Source organism: Plecotus auritus (assembly GCF_963455305.1).
Source record: "Plecotus auritus genome assembly, chromosome: 3".
In the NCBI taxonomy this organism is placed as follows: domain Eukaryota; kingdom Metazoa; phylum Chordata; class Mammalia; order Chiroptera; family Vespertilionidae; genus Plecotus; species Plecotus auritus.
Genome location: NC_137772.1, coordinates 102,532,791 through 102,557,752, shown reverse-complemented (window position 1 = coordinate 102,557,752; position 24,962 = coordinate 102,532,791). Strand labels below are relative to the sequence as shown.

Here is a 24,962-nt window from a genome sequence, read left to right as displayed (position 1 = left end):
CGTGGGTGCCCGCGCCCGCCCAGCGCGCCCTCTCTCCCGGAGCTCGGTGGCAGGCACCCTCGCGGCCCAGCGCCCGGCCGGGCGGGGTTACCTGTCCCCCATCGTCTGCGTCCCTGAGGGACCGCGTCCGCCCCAGTGCGCGGGAGCCTGGTCACAGCCGGCCCTGCCGCGCCGAGAGGCCCGGCGCGGGCCCGGAAGGCTGGATCCTCATCCGCAGACAGGCGCCGCCCGGCCGCGCTCAGCCGCAGTCCCCGGGCGGCCGCCAGAGCCGAGGAGGAATCACCAGAGGAAGCCGTGGCCCCGGGGGAGGAGCACAGGGAGGCGGCAGCGGCGCGCTCCAGGGCGGCAAGGCCTCGGAGAGGCCGCCCGCGGGCACGCGCCCGCCCGCGAGGACCGTTAGCGGAGCCCCCGCCCCGCCCCGCCCGCCCGCCCGCCAGGCCCCGCCCGGCCCACGCCTGCAGCAGCGCCTGTGCCCCGACAGCCTCAAAGGCAACCTCACATGCGAAACTGTGCGTTTAGAGATGCGTATTTTCCCCTGACGGAGTTCAACAGTTATATGAATTGCAGAACTAGTGCTTACTCTCTAACGACGTTTAATCTCTGGAAGCATCTCCAAATTAGATGTAATGGAGGGGAACGTTGTGATTGCAGAACACAAAAGTCTTCCAGTTTGGCTCAGTAAATAGAGCCCCGGACTGAAGGGCCCGGGTTTGATTCAGGTCAAGGGCGCATGCCCGCGTTGCAGGCTCGAGCCCCAGTAAGGGGCATGCAGGAGGCAGCTGATCAATGATTCTCTCTCATCATTTATGTTTCTATCTCTCCCTCTCCCTTCCTCTCCGAAATCAATAAAAATATATTAATAAAAAAAGTCTTCCATGGTTTCATTTCCTGTTAGTTTTTAAGGCACAAAAGTAGGATCAATGACTCAATTTTCTGAAGAAAGGAGTGCCAGAAGGAAAGTAATAGATGAGAATAAACATAAACATATCCTATGACGTGTAAAAATATACATATGTGATTTATTTTAGCAATATTATCTTATACTGTCAGTACCCTAAGTTTTTCTATCACACCTGTATGCTCTTTGAAATCAGAAATTTGAGCCTTAGAGTTTATGGATCACCCCAGAGTAACTAACGTTGCCTTGTAATTTGGAAGTGTATGTGGTTTGATGAAGCTTCAGAGAATGTCCTTTCCTCTGGCTTATTTCTCATAGGTATGAATGACACACATTGCCAAAAAAAAAAAAAAAATGGCAACATCTATTGAAACAATTCAAAGGCTGTGTTGTGAAAAAGTAAATTTGTGTGGTTCTTGTTTAAATATCCTAAATAGAATTAAATTTTAGGTTTACCCCAAATGATATTAATTACTACTGTTTTTCAATTCCCTCTTCTCCCCCACCTCCACAAAAAATATTATTCGGAACGCATTATCGGTAATCAATATACAGAATGCCCCTACAGTGTTCATCCCTTTCTTCTAAACATATTTAAAAGGAAGAATGCTTTAAGTCAGGTCTTTCCTACTTAGAACAAATAAGCACATTAAATCAATAAAAGAATATGCTATTTCAACAAAAATATCAGGCCAGAAAACCTCATGAACAAATATTTACTTCTTTAATCAGACAAGACTGCACAAACTAATGCATTAGAACAGTGGTCGGCAAACTCATTAGTCAACAGAGCCAAATATCAACAGTACAATGATTGAAATTTCTTTTGAGAGCCGAAAACTGACTTCTGCGCATGGGCCACGAAGTTTCAATTGCACTGTACGTGTGCGCCCACACATGGTATTTTGTGGAAGAGCCACACTCAAGGGGCCAAAGAGCCGCATGTGGCTCGCGAGCCGCAGTTTGCCAACCACTGCCTTAGACAATCCCCAGATCTACTTGCTTCCTTATTCAATCTCCTTGGATATGAATAAGGCCCTAGCTTTCCCATCACTCTTAGGGACAAAAAAACATAGGTGCTGAGTTGAAGACTTGAGAGACCAAGAAATCACCTTAATGGAGAGGATTTCACAAGAAGCAAATTTGGTTGGGGAAGGAGGCTGATCATAAGAAGCTTGAACATCTGGAATTCAAAGTATACTCAGGATTCATTTTAAAGGGTTAGTTGGCATGGGAACTACAAATCTGGAGCTCAGGAGGGGTGTCAAACCTGAAGAAATAGATTCAGCAATCAATTGTTTAATCATTCAGGTAATATTTATTAAACCTTTCCTGTGTCCCAGATGGATACATTTCTAAATGATAGGAACACAACATGAACAAAGCAAAGTCCCCTATCTCATGCTTAGACACTAGGGAAGAAAGACACCTATAAACAAATGGACCAATAATATATCAGTTCATCGTATGGAGCCAGGCACAGAAAGTACTATTTAAAAAGGGACTATATCCCAAGAAACCAGAAGCCCCAATCAGAAAGGATATATGCACTCCTATGTTCATAGTGGCACAATTTACAATAGCTAAGATTTGGAAACAGCCTAAGTGCCCATCAGCAGATGAGTGGATTAAAAAACTGGTACATCTACACAATGGAATACTATGCTGCTATAAAAAGAAGGAACTTTTACCATTTGCAACAGCATGGATGGAACTAGAGAGCATTATGCTAAGTGAAATAAGCCCCTCAGAGAAAGATAAATATCACATGATCTCACTCATATGTAGGATATAATGATCAACATAAACTGATGAACAAAAACAGATCCAGAGACAAGGTAGCACTGGACAGACTGTCCAACCTCAGAGAGAAGGCAGGAGCAGGGGCGGGGTTAGGATCAAACAAAGTACTTGTATGCATGCATATTAGCATAACCAATGAACACAGACACAGGGGCAGTGGGGCTTGCCCTCTGGGCTGGGAGTGGCCAGGGGGAGGGTCAATGCGGGGGGGGGGGGCGGGGAGGAGACATGTGTAATACTTTAAACAATAAAAGAAAAGGGGGGTGGAGGGAGTAGTTGGGGCAGGGCAAGGTAAGAGAGTAAAGAGTAAAGGAGCTAGAACTCCCTTCTAAGAAGTTACATTTGAGCAGAGGCCTGAATGAAACACAGGAAGATTAAATTACCCAGAAAGAGCTTATGTGAGAAGAAACAGAGCAGAGCAACTAGTGTAGTTCATGCTTCCACCATCTTTGACCTGAATTTGGTACCATTGCCTCTTACTTGTTCTCCATCCTCTACTTATCCCCTCTCCAATCCATTCCTCAACCCTCTACAAAATCAAATTTGGAATTGGTGTATATTTTGTTTACTATAGCTTCCCAGGGCCAGAAAGAGGCCCTAATGTAGAATAGGTGCTCAGTAAATAGGAAGGAAGGAAGAGAGAGAGGGACAGAGGGAAGCAGGAACAGAGAGAGTAAGGGAGAGGGGAGGAGGGAGAAAAGAAGGAATGAATAAATATCTGAAAAATATAGAAAAGTAGAAAGAAGCTCTAACATTATTCATAATTCTAACACCACAATACAAAAAAACACACTTTTATAAATTGACATTAATAAGTTTTTTTTAATATAATGGAATTATACAATGGGTACATAGTATTTTCAGCATCTTTATCACTATAGAAATCTCATCCTATCTAATAAAAGAGTAATGTGCAAATTGACCATCACTCCAACACAAGATGGCTGCCCCCATGTGGACACAAGATGGCCACCACAAGATGGTCATCAGGGGAGGGCAGTTGGGAGGGAGCAGGCCTGCAAGGGAGGGCAGTTGTGGGTGATCAGGCCAGCAGGGGAGAGCAGTTGGGAGGGACCAGGCCTGCAAGGGAGGGCAGTTGTGGATGATCAGGCCAGGAGGGGAGAGCAGTTGGGGGGGACTAGGCCTGCAGAGGAGGGAAGTTGGGGGCGACCAGGCCTGCAGGGAAGGGCAGTTGGGGGGGACCAGGACTGCAGGGGAGGGCAGTTAGGGGTGACCAGGACTGCAGGGGAGGGCAGTTAAGGCCAATCAGGCTGGCAGGGGAGCAGTTAGGCATCAATCAGGCTGGCAGGGGAGTGGTTAGGGGGTGATCGGGCTGGCAGGCAGAAGCAGTTAGGGGCAATCAGGAAGGCAGGCAGGTGAGCAGTTGGGAGCCAGCAGTCCTGGATTGTGAGAGGGATGTCCGACTGCCCATTTAGGCCCGATCCTATTGGGATTGGGCCTAAATGGGCAGTCGGACATCCCTCGAAGGGTCCCAGATTGGAGAGGGTGCAGGCTGGGCTGAGGGACACCCCCCCTGTGCATGAATTTCATGCACCAGGCCTCTAGTTTCTAATAACTGTCTAATTTTCCACTGAGAAGAAATATCTTAGGCTGCTTAACCCTATTGATACCTACATGAGTATTTCAATTTTTCAAAAGTTCACAAACTTCAGTAAATATCTTTGTTCATGAACTTTTACCACTATTTAGGTTAAGAAGAAAGTTTGCAAAATTTTTAAGAAATGTTTAGCTGAGCCTTGATCCACTCTTCCAGAGCATATTATGAAACGCTTAACAGCAAGAAGCCAAAACATTGGTCCCTTCTCTTAGAGTAAGTCCAAACTCAGTAAGAAATGAAGAATCTATCCAACCACCTTTTGAGCCTATTTTAGTTGTAAAGATGGGCAAAGAAAATTGTTTTATTGCACAAGCTGGACTCAACACAATAGAAGCAGAAAACAATGTTATTCTTTCTCATGACATTCTTTCTTTCCATTTTCCTGGATGACATATCTGACATGGGCCCTAGCTTTCTCACCTCTCCTAAGAGATAAAAATATTCCAGTCCCTTCCAATCCCTACAATGTTTGTAAAATCTATCTAAGGTAATAATAAAATGCCAGTTCAACCCAATGTAAAAATTCTTTAATCATAATTGGGCTGCCTTTATTCTGATCATTCTCAGACCCACACATCATATCAATGACAGTCAGGAAGCACAGATCAAGGCTGAGAGTTAATTTTCCCTGAAACAATGCTTCATGATTTTATGAAATGGACTGTGCCTAATAGTATGTCTTGGATCATAAAGAAACAATAATTTGTCCCTTCTGGAGAATGTTTGCCAGTGATGTAAAGACCAAAGTCTAACAAATTGTTATGCTTTTGTTTAATAAGTCAGCACAAGGCGTTTATCTTGAAAATAAAATATAAGGATATTGTATGCATGCTATTCAGTGAAGTCCTAAAGAATGAATTAAAACCATAAGCCAAGTAGAGAAAGGAAAATTATCTCCAACGGAGAGGAAACAGCACCTGCAAAATCATGGCATCAAAAAATTGCAGTAGAGCTGAGGATAAAATTCATGTAAAGGCATAGAAAACATGATCTTAGAGGATTCTGCAGGAATATGGTCATGAAGTCTCCTTTATGCCACATATGGAGTTCCTTGAAGGGGCTGAGGAGCCACTTCCAGATTTTAATTAGGTAAGTGATCAGAATTACATTATACAAAGAATCCTCAGGTGGCAGGACTGAAGATTATTTGGAAGGAGGCAAGACTTAAAAATAGGAACAAGAACAAGAAAAAATGGTCTGTGGGATTAAGTTTAAAGCTTCAAGAAGAAAATCCGCAGTGCCAAGTATCACATAGGTAAAGTGCCCATAGGATTTGACCATTGACCACTAGTAGGTCATTGTTGAGTTAGTTCTGTGCTCCAGAATCTACAAGAATTTCCCAATGACTGTAGGATCAAGTTCAATTTATTTTGGATGGCATTCAAGACCCATCACAATTTAGCCCCCATCAGCCTTGTCAGATTCTTCTGAGGTCACCCCACCATCCATAATACAATCTGTCGCCATGACCAGTTGAAAATATGTAACATTTATGGAGTACTTCCTATGTGCCATGCACCCTACTAAAAGCCTTATATGATTTAGCTCATTTGATCTTCTCAACAACCCCTCCAAGTACATAAAACCTCAATTTTCAGGTAGGGAAAATGAAACTAAACACCATCCTTGTAGATCCACAGTTTTAACTGGGAGAGCCCAAGTTTGAACTCTAAAGCCCAAGCACTATTAAATATTAAACTACAATATTTACAAAATACAACTTCATATTGCTTTAGCTATCCCCATGTACTGTACCTGCCTTGTCCTCATCTACCTGTGGTCCTCTTCATCTAATAAATCCTGAAGTCCCAATCTCTGAATCACCATTTCCCCAGGTTCCTCAACTCTTCCAGGTGCCATTCTCTATATAACTTCTACATTGTATATTTACATTAGTATTACAGCATGTATCACATTTTATTAATTATAATTAATGTTAATTCATCACAAGGGGAGCACTTTGCATTCCTCTTTGCATCTTAAGAGCCTAGCATAGAGTAATATTGAATAAATGTTATTGAGATTTTTAAAGAAAGACTAGCTTTTCAACCAGAAATGCTGGTGGCCCAGGCAGATTTTATCCCACATTCAATCAGCAATCAGTGATTGAAATGACACAACATTCCTTTCTTTATGCTAAATAGACACAATTGCTTAACTTTTATTTTTAGTTACATTAAACATGCTTTGGGAAATGAAGTCATATTTCTGAAATAACATTCCCGCGCTTTCTACCAAAGTGGGCATTATGCATTCCCTAAAGTGCTATAATAGTTATGAGAAAATCGCATTGTACAAAATTTACATGATGCTTTTGAATCTACTCTTAATTTTAATGAGAAATAGTTGTTTGGTTGCCAAAAATCCAAGGTTATTCAAAATAGCTTTGCCATAGCAAAATTAACCACAAGGGCCTTGTGTAGTCATGCTGTCAGATATCAACTGAGTAATCCAAAGGGACCCAGATATTATAAAGGTGACACATCTTGAGTTGTATTAGCCATTTCAGGGAATAATAAAACCACATATGGTTTTTAAATTCCTTTTGCATTTATAATGACCTTTGATTAAGCATTGTCTCTTGGGACATTTTATAGAAAATATGGAGACAGAGTGGACTGGCTATAAAATACATACATTAAAATAAATTTTATTTTATGCTAATAATTAGAATGTCAGGAGTAGACACAATAGTAGGAAACTTATGACAAAAACCTATAAAACATTGTAACATAAAATTGGTTACATTGAACATAAAAAAATATTGTGAGCAACAAATACCATAAAACACTTCCTTTTTCAGTTTCTTCCAACTCTTGTTACTATTCCAGTCAGTTAATTTTTATGTTTTGTCCTTTACTTTCCCAAGTTGTTCCTCACTTTCTGCCCATCTCCATTCTCTGTCCCTTTTGTGGTAATGACTTGAGAATATGAGCTTCCAGTTGTCACACCTGCCAGCTGTGTGGGTTGTCACTGCTCCAAGCTCACTTTCTTACGTATTCAACTAGATTGATAACACCTTCCTCCTAGGGTTATTGTCAGTTAAAATGGGGCTGTCCTTGATCTAGGAGGTGCTCATTTATGCATAGGACAAAAATGTGTAGCACTCACTATACACTGGGTACTGGTATCATGATAAAGGAATAGTTCCTACCTAGGGGAGCATTACAAGAATTACAAGATGGTAGCCCCATACTATTTTCTTCTCACCTTCAATTCCTTTCTTAATCCTTCTTTACTTTGGCATCTGAATAGTCAAAATCAATGCCAGAAAAAATGAGAATCAGGCAAAAGGTGTCTTGGATACTCCTAAACCCTTTTATCTCAAATTCATCTCCTTTTTCTGTTGTGTACTCCCCTTTTCTCCATCACTTCCCCAGCTCTGCTGAGTTCAGTAAGCATTAACTGTGCATATTCTATGTGCAGGCATACTGCTGGGGTTCTCAGAAATAAAAGAAAATGGTAATAATAACCCCACTGCCCATATGGAGCTCAAAGAATGGAACAATACACAAATATAATAAACATAATCTAGACTAATACCATGTTTCCCCGAAAATAAAACATCCTCCGAAAATAAGACCTACTTACAGGTTTCCTTCTGGGTGAAATATAAGGCATCCCCCGAAAATAAGGCCCCCAGGCTCTGTCTCAGAATGAAAATTAATTTACAGTAAACTGGTCGCTAGGGCCGCCCCGACTGGCGTCTAGCAACCAGTGACGTTACGCCGAGTCCTGACGTCACTGCTGTGTGGAGGTGGAGCGGAAGTCAGAGTGAGCGGTGAGTGTGGGGCGGGAGAGAGGAGGAGACTTTGGCAGATGCGTGTAGAAGAACAGGAGGATTAGAGCGGACGGGACGCGGTGAAGGTGGTGAGTGCTAGTCTGTCTCTGGTGACACTACCTGATGCTCGCGGCCGCCTTCATGATGACTGAAGGTTCTCAGTCAGTGGCAGACCCTGCTCCAGCCCAGATTCAGGCCCCAGCAAGCCCAGTGACAGTCCCCAGGCAGGCCCCAGGGGGTAAATGTCTGATAAAGGGGTGGGGGGGATGTCTGGTGAAGGTGTTCAGTGGCACAGGGGTGGGGGGAGGGGGATCACTTAAAATGACACAGGAGGATCAGAGGGGGCAATCAAAATGACACAGGAGGATCAAAAGGGGTTACTAAAATGGTAATCCCGCCTCTGGTTCTCCTGTGCCATTTTGATTCCCCCCTCTGATCCCCCCTGTGTCATTTTGAGTGATCCCCCTCCCCCCACCTTGATACCCCAATTCCTTTTTTTTTTTTACCCCCAGAAATGAGCGCAAAAAGAAAAAGCTACTCCATGGAGTACAAGAAAGGAATTGTGGAAGACTCTTGGGGCCAAAATCTTACTGCTTTCTGCAAAGAGAAGATGTTGAGTATCCGATTGGTGCGAAAATGGCGAGCAGAGTATGGTAACCTCATTGAACAAGTGGACAAGGGAAATGCTAAAAAGCGCAAGTGTGGATCAGGTTGGCAACCATTATTTTCCGAGCTGGAAGACCTGATCTGTGAATGGGTTGTTGACAGGAGAGCAAAGACTTTGGTTGTGAATAGGGCTCAGATTCAAGAATTTGCCCTTGCAATGGCACCACAGTTTGACATAGCCCCCGAAGACTTCAAAGCATCACAACACTGGCTGGATAATTTCCTTCAGCAAAGTGAACTGTCTTTAAGAAGATCTACAACATTGCTTAGGTTGGAAGATACTCAAGTTATTAAGCGAGCACTTGCATTCAAGTCCTTTATTGATGATGCTGACTTTTCTAAATACAATCTTTCCAACATGATTGCTATGGATGAAACTGCAGTGTTTATGGGCCAAGCATCTCAAACAACAATTGAACAGCGGGGTGCCTCCTTAGCATACATTCCCTCCACTGCTTACGAAAGTGCACGTGTTTCCTGTATTTTGGCAATTCGTCTGGATGGCACTTTAATCATTTCTAAGGGCAAGAAGGAAAAGATTGAACGTGTTTTGGGCATTTTTATTCTTGAAACTGAAAAAGCCTGGGCCACACAAGCAGTTATAAGGAAGTGGGTCGATTTAATGCTGCCGCTTGTTATGCGAGGGAGCCAAAGAGGTCTGCTAGTCTGGGATGCAGCCAGCACTCACCGCGCTAAAGACATGAAGACATTTCTTCACAAAAGAAAAATAGATCAGATAATGATTCCCACAGGAATGACGGCCTATCTCCAGACTCTTGATATTGCAATAAACAAGCCATTCAAAGACAATTTGCGCATGGAAATTAATGACTACATTGAAAATAGAATGGAGAGAAATCAGCGTGGAAACTTTGTGAAACCTAAACTGCAAGAAGTTGTGACTTGGGTGAAGAATTTATGGGAGAAAATCACTGACAGTTGCATTGCAAATGCACTGCGAGCAGGCTACCTTGACAAGAAGTACCCATTTAAAGACAGTGCTATTGCTAAACATGAGAGATTTGGTCCACTGATTCTGAAAGAAATGGAGTCACAAGAAATTCACCAGGAAATTCAGGAATTGGATTGTTATGATGATGTTCCAGAAGATGATGACATGATTGTCATTGAATAAATGAGTAAATTCTTGATACTGTAGGATTCACAGTTTGTCTGGTTTGTGTTGACAACTACCGTACTACCGTACCGTATACAGGTAATAAATTTCCTTTATTTTCATTTAACAATAAATGTGTACCATATTCTTCTTCATGGAAAAATAAGACATCCCCTGAAAATAAGACCTAGCGTGTCTTTGGGGGCAAAAATTAATATAAGACACTATCTTTTTTTCGGGGAAACAGGAGTAATAGCCTAGGTGGTTGTCATGCCCTCACACATCACACCTTAACGTCATCACAAGATAGCTGTCACAAGATGGCCACACGCACAGCAGAGGCAGGGCTCGGCAGAGTAGGCGGGTTGCGGCAGGGGAGGGTAGTTGTGGGTGATCAGGCCGGCAGAGGAAGGCAGTTGGGGGCAATTGGGCAGGCAGGAGATGGCAATTGGAGGTGATCAGGCCAGCAGGGGAGCAGTTAGGCATCGATCAGGCCATCAGGGGAGTAGGGGTTAGGGGGCGATCAGGCTGGTGAGCAGAAGCAGTTAGGGGCAATCAGGCAGGCAGGCAGGCAGGCAGGCAGGAGGTGAGCAGTTAGGAGCCAGTGGTACTGGATTGTGAATGGGACATCCCCCAAGGTGTCCCAGATTACAGAGGGTGCAAGCCAGGCTGAGGGACACCCCCGTGCATGAATTTCGTTCACCGGGCCTCTAGTTTCAACCTAAAAAGGAAAGTGCTAAAATAAAGAAAACCTACCTAAGTCATTAGTTACTACAAATGCCAAAATGCTGTCTTCCATTAACAGAGCTTTCCCAGACCAGCGTCATGGCTTTGTGTCCCAGGCAGGGAAGAGACTGCATTCCTGGTTGATTTTATATATGGAATGAAATCTGGTTTTTCTTTTCTTCCCTCATTATTTTTATTCCTAAGTGTACTGCAGGGTTTAGCTCCCAGCCAGATCTACCATGTTGTTATTGAGTCTACTTCCCATCTAGGCCACACTTCAGTTCCTCTACATCTTTGAAAAGTAGCCCTGGTATTCTTTTCTTGTGTATTTTTCACATGTCTCTCATGTGTTTACACAGATTTTATTTTATTTTTCCACCTCTTTAGACCTTCACCAATAACATGTTGAATCCTTTCATGTCCCCTATTATTTTTAATTCCCAGATAAATCTGCAAAGGAGACATCATTAGCCACAATTATAAGTCAAGCTTCAGGACCCAGAGAGAAAAGTAATTTGTCTGAGATTTCCTTCCTAATGCAAGTACCAAGATTGGCACCCAGGTGTCCCTTCAATTTCCCTTATTCTGTGTTGTTCTACAGAATTGAAGAGAAGGGGAAACACTTTGCTTGAGATTCTAAAAATTATGCACTGTCAGCATGCCTTAGGGACAACAGTGTCCTAAGCTGTCTCCTAAGAGCTAATTACAATCTTGTATTTCAAGCATGTGGCAATTTTATAGTCTGGCTGGATATAGGCAGGATGCAAGACCCTCTCTCCCAACACTAGAAAACACTTCTAAATGTATGTGATAAATATACAAGTATGAATTACAGACTAGAGATACAGATATTCAACAAAAAAAGTAGGAGATTTTGTAATTAACTACTTCTACTTAGTTAATTATAACCAATTGAGTTACTTGTTTGAAAATATACTCTCTTTTATATAGTTCAAAATGGTGTCTCAGACAGAATCCTTAGACCATAATTTGATTATACTAACATCCTCTGATCAGAAGTATTTTTTAATTACGAGCAAATGGAATCTTATTTATTTTTAATATTTCTTGCTTATAGTCCCTAAAGATTTTTTTAAAAAAACATACTCTTATTTATCCCATTTCTAAATATCTGGACTTAAAGTGATATTGTCAATGAACAGTTCAAAGGGTGATCATTATTTTGTCTCTGTACAGAGCCAATGCCACAATAACTTGGACATATGAATCATAGAAACCATGCCCACAAAGTTACAGATCTGTGGATTTGTGAAAAATGGCACTCTTTTTAAAAAACTTTATATTAAAAGAGAAGCATGCTATGGTCTTCTTCACATGGAAGGATTTATGAATGGTTGTATGCATTTGCTGTCTTGCAGACCAATTATCCTAGTTGGCAGGCAACCTCTAATGGAGGGAACACAAAGAAAATGTTAGTTAGAAATAAGTAAAGAAAGCTTTTAATGGAAAAGTAGGAATGAATCCATTAAGAAAAAAAAAAAAAAAGCCCTGGATTTTACATAAATGCTACAATTCAATACAAACTTCATCTGTTAAAATCCTACAGTTTGTTAATTTTCTAAACTTCTTCAAATTTTCTCCAGATATGATTTCATTGAATTAATTAGTTATAAAATGGAAAAAAGAAGATGTTTATTTACTCACTGCTTATAAAAGTATTTCTTTTTTTTTAAAATAAATCTTTATTATTCAGATTATTACAGGTGTTCCTCTTTTTTTTCCCCCATAGCTCCCCTCCACCTGATTCCCCACCCCACCCACCCCATGCCCTTACCCCCCCCCCACTGTCTTCATCCATAGGTGTAAGATTTTTGTCCAATCTCTTCCCGCACCCCTCACACCCCCTTCCCCCTGAGAATTGTCAGTCCACTCCCTTTCTATGTCCCTGATTCTATTATATTTACCAGTCCATTCTGTTCTTCAGATTTTTTTATTCACTTGATTTTTAGATTCACTTGTTGGTAGGTATGTATTTGATGTCATTTTGTTGTTCATAATTTTTATCTTTACCTTTTTTTCTTCTTCCTCTTCTTAAAGAATACCCTTCAGCATTTCATGCAATCCTGGTTTGGTGGTGATGAACTCCTTTAGCTTTTTCTTGTCTGTGAAGCTCTTTATCTGACCTTCAATTCTGAATGATAGCTTTGCTGGGTTGAGTAATCTTGGTTGTAGGTTCTTGCTCTTCATCACTTTGAATATTTCTTGCCACTCCCTTCTGGCCTGCATAGCTTCTGTTGAGAAATCAGCTGACAGTCGCATGGGTACTCCCTTGTAGGTAACTAACTGTTTTTCTCTTGCTGCTTTCAAGATTCTCTCTTTGTCTTTTGCCCTTGGCATTTTAATTACGATGTGTCTTGGTGTGGTCCTCTTTGGATTCCTCTTGTATGGGGTTCTCTGTGCTTCCAGGCCTTGTAAGTCTATTTCTTTGACCAGGTAGGGAAAGTTTTCTGTCATTATTTCTTCTAATAGGTTTTCAATATTTTGCTCTCTCTCTTCTTCTGGCACCCCAAAAATTCTGATGTTGGTATGCTTAAAGTTGTCCCAGAGGCTCCTTGCACTATCTTCATATTTTTGGATTCTTTTTTCTTTTTGTTTTTCTGGTTGGGTGTTTTTTGTTTCCTCATATTTCAGATCTTTGGTTTGATTCTTGGGGTCCTTTGATCTACAGTTGAATTTCTGTATATTCTTTATTTCAGACAGTGTATGCTTAATTTCTGACTGGTCCTTTTCCATTTTTTTGGCATTCTCATTAAGATCCTTAAAGGTCTCACTAAGTTCCTCAGTGGTTTTTAGAAGATTCTTGAGTAACCTTATAAATGTGGTTCTGAACTCTATGTCGTCCATTAGTTTGCTTTCCTCCATTTCTTTCATTCATGACATGTTTTTTTGTCTCCGCATTTTTGCTGCTTCCCTGTGTTGATGGAGTGGCTTTGTGTGGTAGGTGACCTATAGGGGCCAGTAGCTCAGCCTCCCCAATCACCTGAGGAGGACGCTCTTGGTACACCCCTTTGTGGGCTGAGTGCAAAGTCTTGGTGTAGTTAAGCCTTGATTGCTGTTGGTACACTGGGAGGAATTGACCTCCAGGCCAATTGGCTGTGAGGACCCGCTGTGTCTATAATGGAAGAACTGCTGTGCTGGAGACACGCTTATGGTGCAGGACTTGTTTCAGTGGGGCTTTGGTGCTCACTGAGTCTGCCTCTTGAATGTGTCACTTATGGATGTGAGGAGTTGAAATCTGGTATCGTCTCACACTGACCACTAGGTACACTGGCTTCTGGATCTCCAATGGGGTGCAGGTCAGCTACTGTCTGAGGCCATCCAGCAGGAGCTACAGAGAGAACTAGAGTTTTCTCCTCTTTGCTTGGGGTTTGGAGGTTTTGGAGTTGTCTGACCTGGGCTGCAAGTTTGCTAGGTTAAGCTGCAATAGGGCAGGTCATTCATATGCTAAAGCCGCTGCTTGGAGCTTGGGTGGGTTTGTAGATTGTGCAGGGCGGGGTCTCAGGGCGTCACTAGGCTAGGGCATGGCAAACAGCGATGGCTGCCAGTTAGCTGGCTCTGTGTCTCCGACTGCCTGCATCTCGCGCCCCAGTGCAGTAAACAATTATTCCTGTGCGCAGCCCTGCAAGCAAGCCACTTTCATTTTCTGACCTGATGGCAGACAGTCCAGCTTCTCCCTGTAGGAGTTTGGGTCCCCCACGTCTCCCTAGAAACTGGAGTTTGGAGTAATCGGGAGCTTATCTCCCTTCGGGTTGCAAAAAGCAGCGCTCCCAGTTGCCCGCCGCCAGCCCAACACACGTGCCTCCGTACCTCAGCTTTTCAGCACTTGTGCACATCTCACTGCTCTTTTCTCTTTCCTTCTAGTTGTAGAACTTCCACTCAGCCAGCTTTCCTGTGTTTCTGGGTGATAGACGTTTTGTCTTTTAGTTGTAGTTTTGAAATTGTTGTGCGAGGCAGCAGTTTAGGTGTTTACCTACGCCACCATCTTGGATCCTCTCTATAAAAGTATTTCTGAAGCTGTGTCATGAGAGACCACTCTGATCACATATGTGGGGTCTCCTATGTATGTATATAAACTCATTGCATTCTCTCAATTCACAGAACAAGGAGGAAAGATGGGACTCCATTTGACTCACTGGAAAAAATTATTTCTGAAGCTTCAAGGTGAAAATTCTTAAATAGAGAAAGCACATAAATTTCAAATGTACATTTTTTTTCAGAATTTGCCTAAATCTAAACAAATCATTTGATTTTTCACTATTTCTATAATCTTTTAAAATATAATGGGTAAGTAATCTATATTAAAAACTCATCAATTAGCCCTGGCCAGTGTGGTTCAGTTGGTTGAGCATGATTACCAGTGCGTTTCCCAGTAAGGGCACATGCCCAGGTTCCAGGTTTCATCCCAGTCAGGGTGCATGCATGAGGCAACTGATTGATGTTTCTCTCTCACATCAATGTTTCTCTCTCCCTCTCCCTAAAATAAATCAAAACATTAAAAAAAAAAAAACTCTATTGGAAAACTACCATATTTTTCCATGTATAAGACACCCCCATGTAAGAGACGCCCCCCACTTTTCCAACCCAAAATTAAGAAATCAATATTTTAAACATTTTGATTGTTTTCCTCTTAAGGCCTTCTTCTTTTTTGGCATCTTAAGGAGTTGTTCTTCCTGTTTTCTCCACTCTCTGATCATACACTCAGTGGGAGGAGATCCAAATTGTCTCTCTGCAGCTCTATTTCCATGCTCTTTTGCATAGCTGATTACATTCAGTTTGAATTTTGCAGAGCAAGACAATCGCTTACTGGTATTTATTTTTTTCTTTTTTGACATCTTTATGGGCTCAGAACACTTAGGTCCCTGTTGCATCTGCGCACTCTCCACCTCCACCTCCAATTATGGCATCAGCTGACCATCAGTAACAATAAAGCTCGTGATTGGAGGAAGCCTGTATACAAGGTATGGGCAGCTCTGCACCCACGCAGCTACCTCCTCAGCTGACTTCCATGTATAAGATGCCTTTTGATTTTCAGTCTAATCATTTTAGAAAAAAATAGCGTCTTATACAAGGAAAAACACGGTATTTAGAGCAAATGACTATAGTTCAGGAAATATTTTTATTTTCATTGGTAATTAAACTTGTGTGTATTTTAAGACTTTTGGTTACTTTCTTGTTTTCTAAATATTTTCCATTAAACAGTCTGCAGGTATTATAGTTACAAAACAAATATTTTGAGAAAGAAATGTTGGTTATTCTCAGTAAACCGACTACTTACACATTCAATCATGCTCAACCATGCTAAAGATCATTTGAATCCATACTATTTCCTCCTCTTGTTCATACTGGGTCAGGTCCTTACCATCTCTTACTAAGACCGCTAGGTCAGGGTCCCAACTGTTCTCACTGTCACAAATCCTTTCTCTCCAATCAATCCTTCATTTGCCACTGAGTTATTATATAATGTAGCATGACTAAACCTCTCTCTGTTATAACAATATTCAGTATTTCAAGTTACCTACATGATAAAGTTCAAATACTTCAAAGTCAGACTCACCTTTCCAGCCTTGTCCCCACCCTGCCTTCCTGGACATCCCCTCCTCCCATACCCAGCTCTGCAGATGCATTCATCTCTTTGTACTTATTTTTGCACATTCTGTTTCCTCCTGCAGCATCTGCTTCCTCCTACCTATTAAACCCATTACTCATTTCTGTTGGCCCAGCTCAAACGTCACTTCAATTGTGAAACCTTCTTTTTCTAACAACACTATTTTAAAAAAATGGGAATGGGTTTATGACAAATTGGGTTTATGTCTCCTTTCTTATTCTCTCATAACACTCTGTACATCCATCCATCCCTGGTCTTCCCACATTATATAAACCATATATTTACATGGCTGTGTCCTCTCTGGAGACTGGGAACATCTTAAGAACAGGCAACAGGTCTCAGCATCCCTTCTTCACATCTCCAGTTCATGGCACAATCCAATAAGTATTTATGGAGTGAATAAGGACTGAGATAAATAAGCAGGTTGATTATAAGACCTCTTTCTCTGAAGAGGTGGTGAAAAGCTGGAATTTCAGACTTGGATTATGTAACAGGAAATTACATGAATGAGGTGTTGGAAACATTTTAGGAAAAAAAAAAAAATATATATATATATATATATATATATATATATATATATATATATATCACACCAGAAGTGGGAAGAATCTAATAACACTACTGAGCTTCTAGCCATCAGTCAATCCCCAGCCAGAAGAATAGAAAGATTTCCCTAGTGAATCTTCAGGAGAAGGTGCGAGGAAGGGATGAGAGTGAGGTCAGAGAATTTCTTCCCCCAACACCCATCTCACAGTCTCACCAGGGCCTGACTGTGTACTTCAATCAAAGGCCACGGCCCTTCTCAAGAAGTCTTGCTCTACAGTATTACCCTTTGTCCATCAAATGTCAGGCAATTTCTCCTAGCCCTAGTTCCTTGGGTCTTGAGAAGTAATAAAGCCACTATTTCTAGCTCCAGGTTTCTTAGTGATTTCTCATGGTTCCTTTTCACCCTTTGTATAATCCCTTTGGTTATCCTAAGCTAATTTTCCCTATATTATGAAAAAAAAAAAAGTAACTTATTCAAGGCCACATGACTGGTAAACAGAAAAGCTAAGATTCAAACCAAATATGTCTGTAGGGACCCTAACTGATAGACCACTTAATGAGGCATGATCACCTATCCATGAAGGAGAGGGTAAATCAAACTCACTATTGTAAAAAGCAGCAGTATGCCTTATAGGCAGAAAAATACTACAAAGCACTAATCAATGTATTTTCCTCCTCTTTCGTCACCAAATTCCTTACCTTGCACATTGAAGATGGATTTCTTGCCCCTCTGAAGCTGACAGCACTGATGGTGAGTCACCTGTTGCAGACCAGACACAAGGCTGCTAATACTCCACAGAAGAGCTGAGCATCTCACATGTGGGCTGAATTGGCCCTTTCTCAGTAGCCTGTGGGAGGGAGCTACAGGAAAACCGAGCTGGTCTTTTCACTGCCACTTGTGGAGACCACCAATTACCAGGAGTCATCCTGTCAACTTTTGATTATTCTTTTTGTAAAGATACTGTGTGGTATTCACCAGGATTCTCCCCGGACCCTTCTCTGAATCTTATATTTCCTATATGATGGCCAAAGACACTCAATAAGCCTCTCCCCAAAACAGATCATGGCATACTGGACAAATTGAGGGGACAGTAGTGGCAGGAAGAAAAATCCCCATAACCAACCAACAGGAATAAGATAGACCAGTTTGCAACTCCTCATGAAGCTGGGAGAGTGGTGGGCAGCACCTTTCCTGTAACAATTACATGATGACAGATACTTTGAGATGTGGCAGTAGAAGTTATCAAAGGATGGCCAGACTTTGTGCCAGTTTTTGTAGAACAGACTAATAACAATGGTTTCCTTTGGGGTGTGTATTCTGTGTCAGTACTATACGAAGTGTTTCACATTCATGATCTCTAATCTTACATAATTATAGGCATGATTTCCCCATATTATGAAAAACAAGTAACTTATTCAAGGCCACGTGACTGGTAAATAGCAAAGCTAAGATTCAACCCAAGTATGTCTGACTCAAAAGTTTATACTCCTTCAATTACACAGTTTGTTTGCTCTTAAAGGAGCTGGGAGAATATTTGTTGAGAATGTTTCTTTTGTTTACATACAGAGGTATTTAAGGAAATGAGGAGAGAGAGAGAAGACAATAGAAGGAACAGAACATGAGACAGGTCTTGAGCCTATGAGGACAAAAGGTGAAGCCACAGTATTCATGAAATATTGAATAGGACTAAGTCCATGCAGCACAGCTTCCATCCTACAAAACAATATCAGCATGGGCTTGAGGAGAAGCTATTCTTCCCTCACCACCCCATCCACAAGTTGCAGTGTTGCTTTGGACTCAAGGGGTATGTTGGATGGAGAGGGCAATATATGACAGAGGCACCAGCTGCAGAAGCCATGATAAGTCCCCTTGACAAAGAGGCTCAAGTGAGGAAAACATGAGCAAATTAATTTCTGAGCCCATCTGAGATGTCACTGCCCTGATGATGCCCAGAAATAGCCTGGGTAGAATTTAAGCGGAAGAGAGGAGCATGAGGTTAGGTCTTCTCAAGTAAGTGAAGGTTTGAAACCATGGAGATACGGGTGCAAATATTAACTGACCTTATCAGCTACAGAAACCTAGGAGATGTGGAATACTTTCTAATCCACTTGTTCTTTCTTTGGATGCCTGTCATTCTGGTTCTATTTCTGGGCTGCTAAGAGTAGATTCATGGCTCCAAGTCTAAATTCAGTCCTGTCCCTCACAGAAGGAACAGAAGGACAGGGCTGCCTGATTTTCTTGGCCTTCTCTATTGCCCACCTGCTCTTCTCTGTCTGGGCTTACTTTTCATACACTTGGACTCACCTTATCTGCCTGTTCTGAAGACTGGACTCTGCTCTTTTATCTGAATCTTTGTTACTCCTAATGTGGTATAATAAAATATATATATTTGATCTCTGTCTTCATGTCCTGACACAGAGTTCCTAAAACTCTTGGAATTTGAATGGTGGGAGTATCTTTGTATGCTAATGAGATAACTGATGGCAGAGCTCTTAGATAGCCTCAAGAAGGGGGTTGGTCACCAAAGGGCCCTACCATGAGGTTAGAGGGCTAGATCTTTCAGCCCCACTCCCTGACCTTCAGGGAGAGGAGAGGGGTTAAACATGGAGTTCAATCACCAAAGGTTTTATCAATTTAATCAAACATGCCTAAGTAATGAAACTGAGAGAAATTCTGAAATGATGTTAAGGGAGCTTTCAGGTTGGTGAACATATCGAGGTGCTCAGAAGTTGGTAAACCTGGAGAGGGCATAGAAGCTCTGCAAGACCCCTGACTCCAAATTTTGACCAGCATGACCTCTGCCTCCAAATCTTGACCTATGTATCTCTTCCATTTTCCTGTTCCTGAGTCGAACCTTTATAATAATATAGTCATTGTAAGTAAAGAGTTTTCTGAGTTCTGAGTCATTCCAGTGAATTATTGAAGGAAGGGGTCATGGGAATCCTCAGTTTCGTGACTAGCACCTTAAGTAGGGGCATTCTTGCAGGACTGAGGCTTTAACCTATGGGGTCCATGCCAACTCTGGATAGTTAACGTCAGAATTGAATTGTTGGATACCCAATTGGTACTGGAAAATCAAGGTATTAATTGTTGTTGGAAAAATGACACAGCACCCATCATAAACAGTTTGTTGATACTCATTTTAAATGCATTCAGTATCCCAGTACTGCTAGATGGTAAGGATATTCTCACAGCCTCACTGAGAGACTGACACATGAACTACCACAGAGCCAGAAGCTAAATCCCTGTAACACACTAGCACCCTGGCCAGAGCCACCCTCCTCTAGATGGTTATAACAATCCTAACAGGTTTCCCTCTTCTACCCCTGCACCTCTACATGGAAGCTAGAGGGATCCTTTAAAACTTTGTGTAGCTCAGTTGGTTGGAGTGTCGTCCCACGCATCACAAGGATATATATAGAGATAGATAGATAGATGATAGATAGATAGATAGATAGATAAATAGATAGATGATAGATATATCTATCTATATATAATTTCCTTTCTCTTTAAAAAAAATCAATAAAAAACTATAAATAAAAATGTTAACAGATGATTACTAGAATTAGTGGGGTGATCATACTGTAAACTATAAAAATATTGAATCACTATGGAAATTAATATAACTAATATAATATTGTATATCAACTATATTCCTATTTTTTAAAAATTGAACTGAAGAAAAAACATAAGTCAGATCATGTCACTCCTTAAAACCCTGCAATAGTTCAAATTTCCTTCTCTGTGATCTGGTGCCTGGCTACCTCTTCAACCACATATCAACTTCCTTGGTCCTCACTCACTTCACTCCAGCATGCCATCCTCCTCCTTGTTCTTGGAAGTTACCAAGAAGCTCCCACTTAGGGGCTTTGCACCTGTTTCACTGTCTGGAATATTCTTCCCCTAAATAGCTTATGATTGACTCCCTTACCTTTTTCAAGTGTTTGCTCAGATTTCATCTTCTCCATGAGGTCTATCTTTATCATGCTGTTTAAACTTGTGACACATGTTCCTATATAACCCACTGGACTCCCAACTCATTCTCCTTGCCTACCATTCATTTTGTTTCACTATATAAGGTACCATATAGTTTAATTATTGATTATATTTATTGTTTGTTTTCTATCTTCCCCTGATAGAATGTAAATTTTAGAAATCAGTATCTATGTCAGTTTCGTTCCCTGATGTATTCCAAGGACACCCTCCGCGCCCGCCCCCTCCCCCCCATAATAAACGCTCAACACATGCAGTTGAATGAATGATTTTAAGTACAAAAGTCTGAAAAATCTTAAGTAAAAGTGCCGTACTGCAATTCCCAGTTAGATGTAGAGTCAGACACATTGGATGGACCCTGGAAGGACACAGGAGATGCAGGTCCTGTCCTGACGGCTTGAAATGACCACGACTCTCTCTTAGACCAAATTTCAGAAGGCTCCTCTGAACCCTCTTTTCAACAGGACCTTGTCCTTAGGCTTTATCTTTGACCTGCCAAACCCAGTTTTAGCAAGAATCCTGCTCAGTCAAGTTAGCAAGATCCCTCACCCTCAGTGCATGATATCCTCAATATCTAATCAAAATCTTCATCCCTCGCCTTTGTCACCTGATTATCCTGGCCTGCCTGTCAAGTTGGTTTAAACATTTGAAACATTAAACAAATTTGAAACATTGAAAAAACTTATTATTTGCTTTTCTCTTTACCTTTCAAAAATTTTTATTCATTAGACAGGGGAAGTATAACTTTTCAATAGAACTTGCCTCTTAACAAATCAGAATTAATTTTGTGACTGTTATTTAAATATATAAATACATATAGGTATTGACTACTTAATGTGTTTGATTTTTATTGACAATTGGAATATTTGATTATTTTCTAATATTGTGAGAAGTCATCTACCCTTGATGTCTCCTCTTACTAATTTGTCATCTACTGATTCCCCTTACTCTGCTTCTTGACTATAAATCCCCAGCTGCCTTTTCTGCATTCAGAATTAAGTCTGCTCTTTCTTCCCTACTGCAATGGTGACACCTATTGCAATAGTCCTAAATAAAGTCATTCTTACCATTTATAAGTGTCAGAGTAATTTATTTCTTTAGCCAACCATATGAGTTTGAGCAAGTCACATACTAGAAAGTTAAGTTTTCTCATATATTAAATGAGACTCATAAAAGAGTCCTTAGATATTGCTATAGCTTGGACCCATCCCAAATATACCAAACCCCTTAGCACACCTAAGACTATTTCCTTGGCATCCTAGGGGCAGTTTCCCCAAATCTGATTTACCCACCATATCCTGAAATGTGATCTCTGCACTGTCACATACTCATGTTCCAGAATCTTTCTGAAAGCAGTGGAGAGGAAACTAAACTCAAAGTGGCTTTCAACTAGAGATTGTCTCAACTTTTACCTTAAATATTCAGATAGTATATTTAATAATATATCTTGGCAACATTTTTATATTGCTTATCAGTTAGGTAATCTAGCTTTTTTCCCCAATAAATAGTTACATAAAGCCAGTGCCCTGGGAAGGCCCTGCATGTTCATGCTGTGATTCTGAGCAAACCTCTACGAGCCCCCACACACTCCTGAGAACTCAGGACAGAACACCCAGAGATAAGAAGCACACATTAGATCCTTTTTACCTTTAAAAATTACCACCTTCTCCCAGGAACAAGGAGACCAAGCAATCAAGTTTTACATGGTTATGGTCTTAATAAAAGTATGTTTATAAAAATAATCTTAAGTTGATAGTTTGATTCTCAACCCATGAACTCTATTCTATGTATCCATAAATATTGCTATATCCAGCCACTGACATTTTAGCTTTAAGTAAATTATAAGTTTTGAGGAAATTCTAAGGTACCCAACCTATGTAATGGCAAACTATGCAAAGATGCTTTCAATTAATTTACATATTTTACTAAATATAAATTGAATTTATCACTTAGTGATTGCAAAGACAATTTAATCTGTTGTTTTTTTCCAACATGTTAGATGCTTTAACTTAATCCTGATTTTTGTTGAAAATTTATACTATTGTAAGCACCAATGATTCTATAAATCATTGATCTTTAAAATAAATTAGAAATGAAATTATTTCTAATAAATCAGCCTACTGGTAAGTTCAACGAAAATGAGTTTAACTCTAATTTGAAAACAATATGTACTTTCAAAACCAGGAGGAAAGCACTATATAGGAGCACATAAGAAAGTAAAAAGAAATATCCACAGAAATACTGTGATATAACATAAATATATTGTATGATAATACATAAATATATTTCTCTCATGTTTAAACAATTTAGCATCAGTAATAGGAAGAAAATTCATCTCAGAATACTTCTCTTAATATTAGAAAATACAGAAAATAATAAAATATTCTATTTTTTCAATAAAAATTAAACACATTAAGTAGTATCAATACCTGATTGCATTCACATATTTAAATAAGAGTCACAAAATTAATTCTGATTTGTTAAGAGGCAAGTTCTATTGAAAAAGTTACACTTACTTCCTCTATCTAATGAATATTTTTCATAAGGTAAAGAGAAGAACAATTATTGAGTTTTTTTCAATGTTTCAAATTTGAAAAAAAAAATCTTTCCTGTTGATATCATTAGGTAACAAGATGGTGTCTATGGCACCAAAATTTCAATTATTGGACATTCTACTTAAGTATGACAGTCAAAATCAATGAAAAAGTCTTTTGTCATATGCTTAAGAGAAAAGAAGATTACATAGAAATTTAAGAGGTAATTATAAATGTATACTATATTTGTACATAAATCCTCAAGCTTGTAAAATCGAAATATGTTCTTATAAAATAGCAACTAAATTGGAGAAAAGGAGCAAGAATGACCTTTTATCATTGTAGTTTAAAAAGGAAAAGCAGAGTGCTCTCTCTCTCTTTTCTCAGGTTATTTGATACATTTCTAAGTACTTTATAGTTGTTTATTTAATATTTTTCAAATAATCATATGTCCAGTAAGAGGCATTAACATATACATTTGATGAAGGAAAAAGTGTGGTAATCTAGTCAACTGGCCATTACACCTATCACCCCAGGAGACAGAAAATCCAAAGCACCTGGACAAATGTAAGGAATGATTTCCAAGCCTTGGCTTGAAATGTTACTTACGCAATTCCAGTTAGAACTAAAGTATCTATAGTTGATTCTCTTTCACCTCTAGAACCTTTCATTTGTTTTAGTCTACTTATGTCTCATTTAGGAAAACCACAAAACCTTAAAATCTCAACGCAACTGGCTCTAATTTAAAACATTAACTCATTTACCGATTATCCTTGGTCTCCATTATCACTTCTCCTGGAATATTTGTCTGTGAAAACCATGAAAATTTCTTTCTTCTGTTTGTCTTTTGTTTGTGTTTTCTTTAAACGCGTACTCCAAATTCAGCTCTGCAAAGCCACAGAAAAGCCTGTTTTTCCCCTTAGTGTCCATTCATCATCTGATATCCAAAAACATTGTTGTGTTTTGTGTCGTGTTACTTAAAGTATGACTCTCCAGTCTGAAAGAGGTTGCTCCGTGGGTTATGTCTCCTGATCCAACAAAGTTCGTAAGGCAAAAAGTATCGATCAGCTAATGATTTTTGGCTTTTCTCCAAAACAAAAACAAACTGTTTTCATGTGAGAATCTCCTATCTCTCTTTTATGAAGGTAGTGGGGCAAGACGTTGTAGGTGTCCTTGGGGTTGGTGTTTCTCACCCTCATCTCAGCAGATGTAAAATTCTCATTGGCAGGCACCTTTCTTCTTGCTGTGGTGACTCCTGTGTCTCAGCATCACTGCTGCTCTTCTGAAAGAAATATCAAGAAAGGATAAAGGAAGGAGTAGGGAACGTACTCGAAGTAAATGCACTGAAAATGTCATTCCTTGTGGAGGACAGCCATGGTTCTTAACTCCAGTGACTTTCTAATTATAAACTGCTGTCTGAACCACAGCATTTATCCCTCACCTCACACCAACAAGGGCACATGTGGAACTGGAAATAGTGGTCTCTATAAATAAAAAACATACTACTTAATTTAGTTTCATTTTCTCACTCCCTATGCATTTCTTCTCACTGGTTTCTTCCAACTGGGAGCATGTGCTTCACACATGTGACTTTTTTTCATGAACAAGACCCTTAAATCCAAACCTAAAACTTTACATATGATGTAATTCATT

At 40.4% G+C, this 24,962-nt stretch overlaps 1 protein-coding gene across 7 annotated transcripts in view; it reads right to left on the bottom strand.

Annotated features, from left to right (window-relative positions):
• SACS (sacsin molecular chaperone) overlaps positions 1–24,962 on the bottom strand; it is a 125,767-nt gene that overhangs the window by 65,586 nt on the left and 35,219 nt on the right. For 5 of the 7 annotated variants that reach the window (XM_080662304.1, XM_080662305.1, XM_080662301.1 and 2 more), the window contains exon 2: positions 24,074–24,591. Coding sequence is in view for 3 of the 7 variants with exons in the window: in XM_080662301.1 (XP_080518427.1) it covers positions 24,074–24,093 (20 nt within the window). In the remaining 4 variants the exon portion in view is untranslated. Of the gene's footprint in view, positions 1–91; positions 389–24,073; positions 24,592–24,962 lie in introns of those variants that run through there. The other 2 variants (XM_080662303.1, XM_080662306.1) reach the window with 1 other exon arrangement.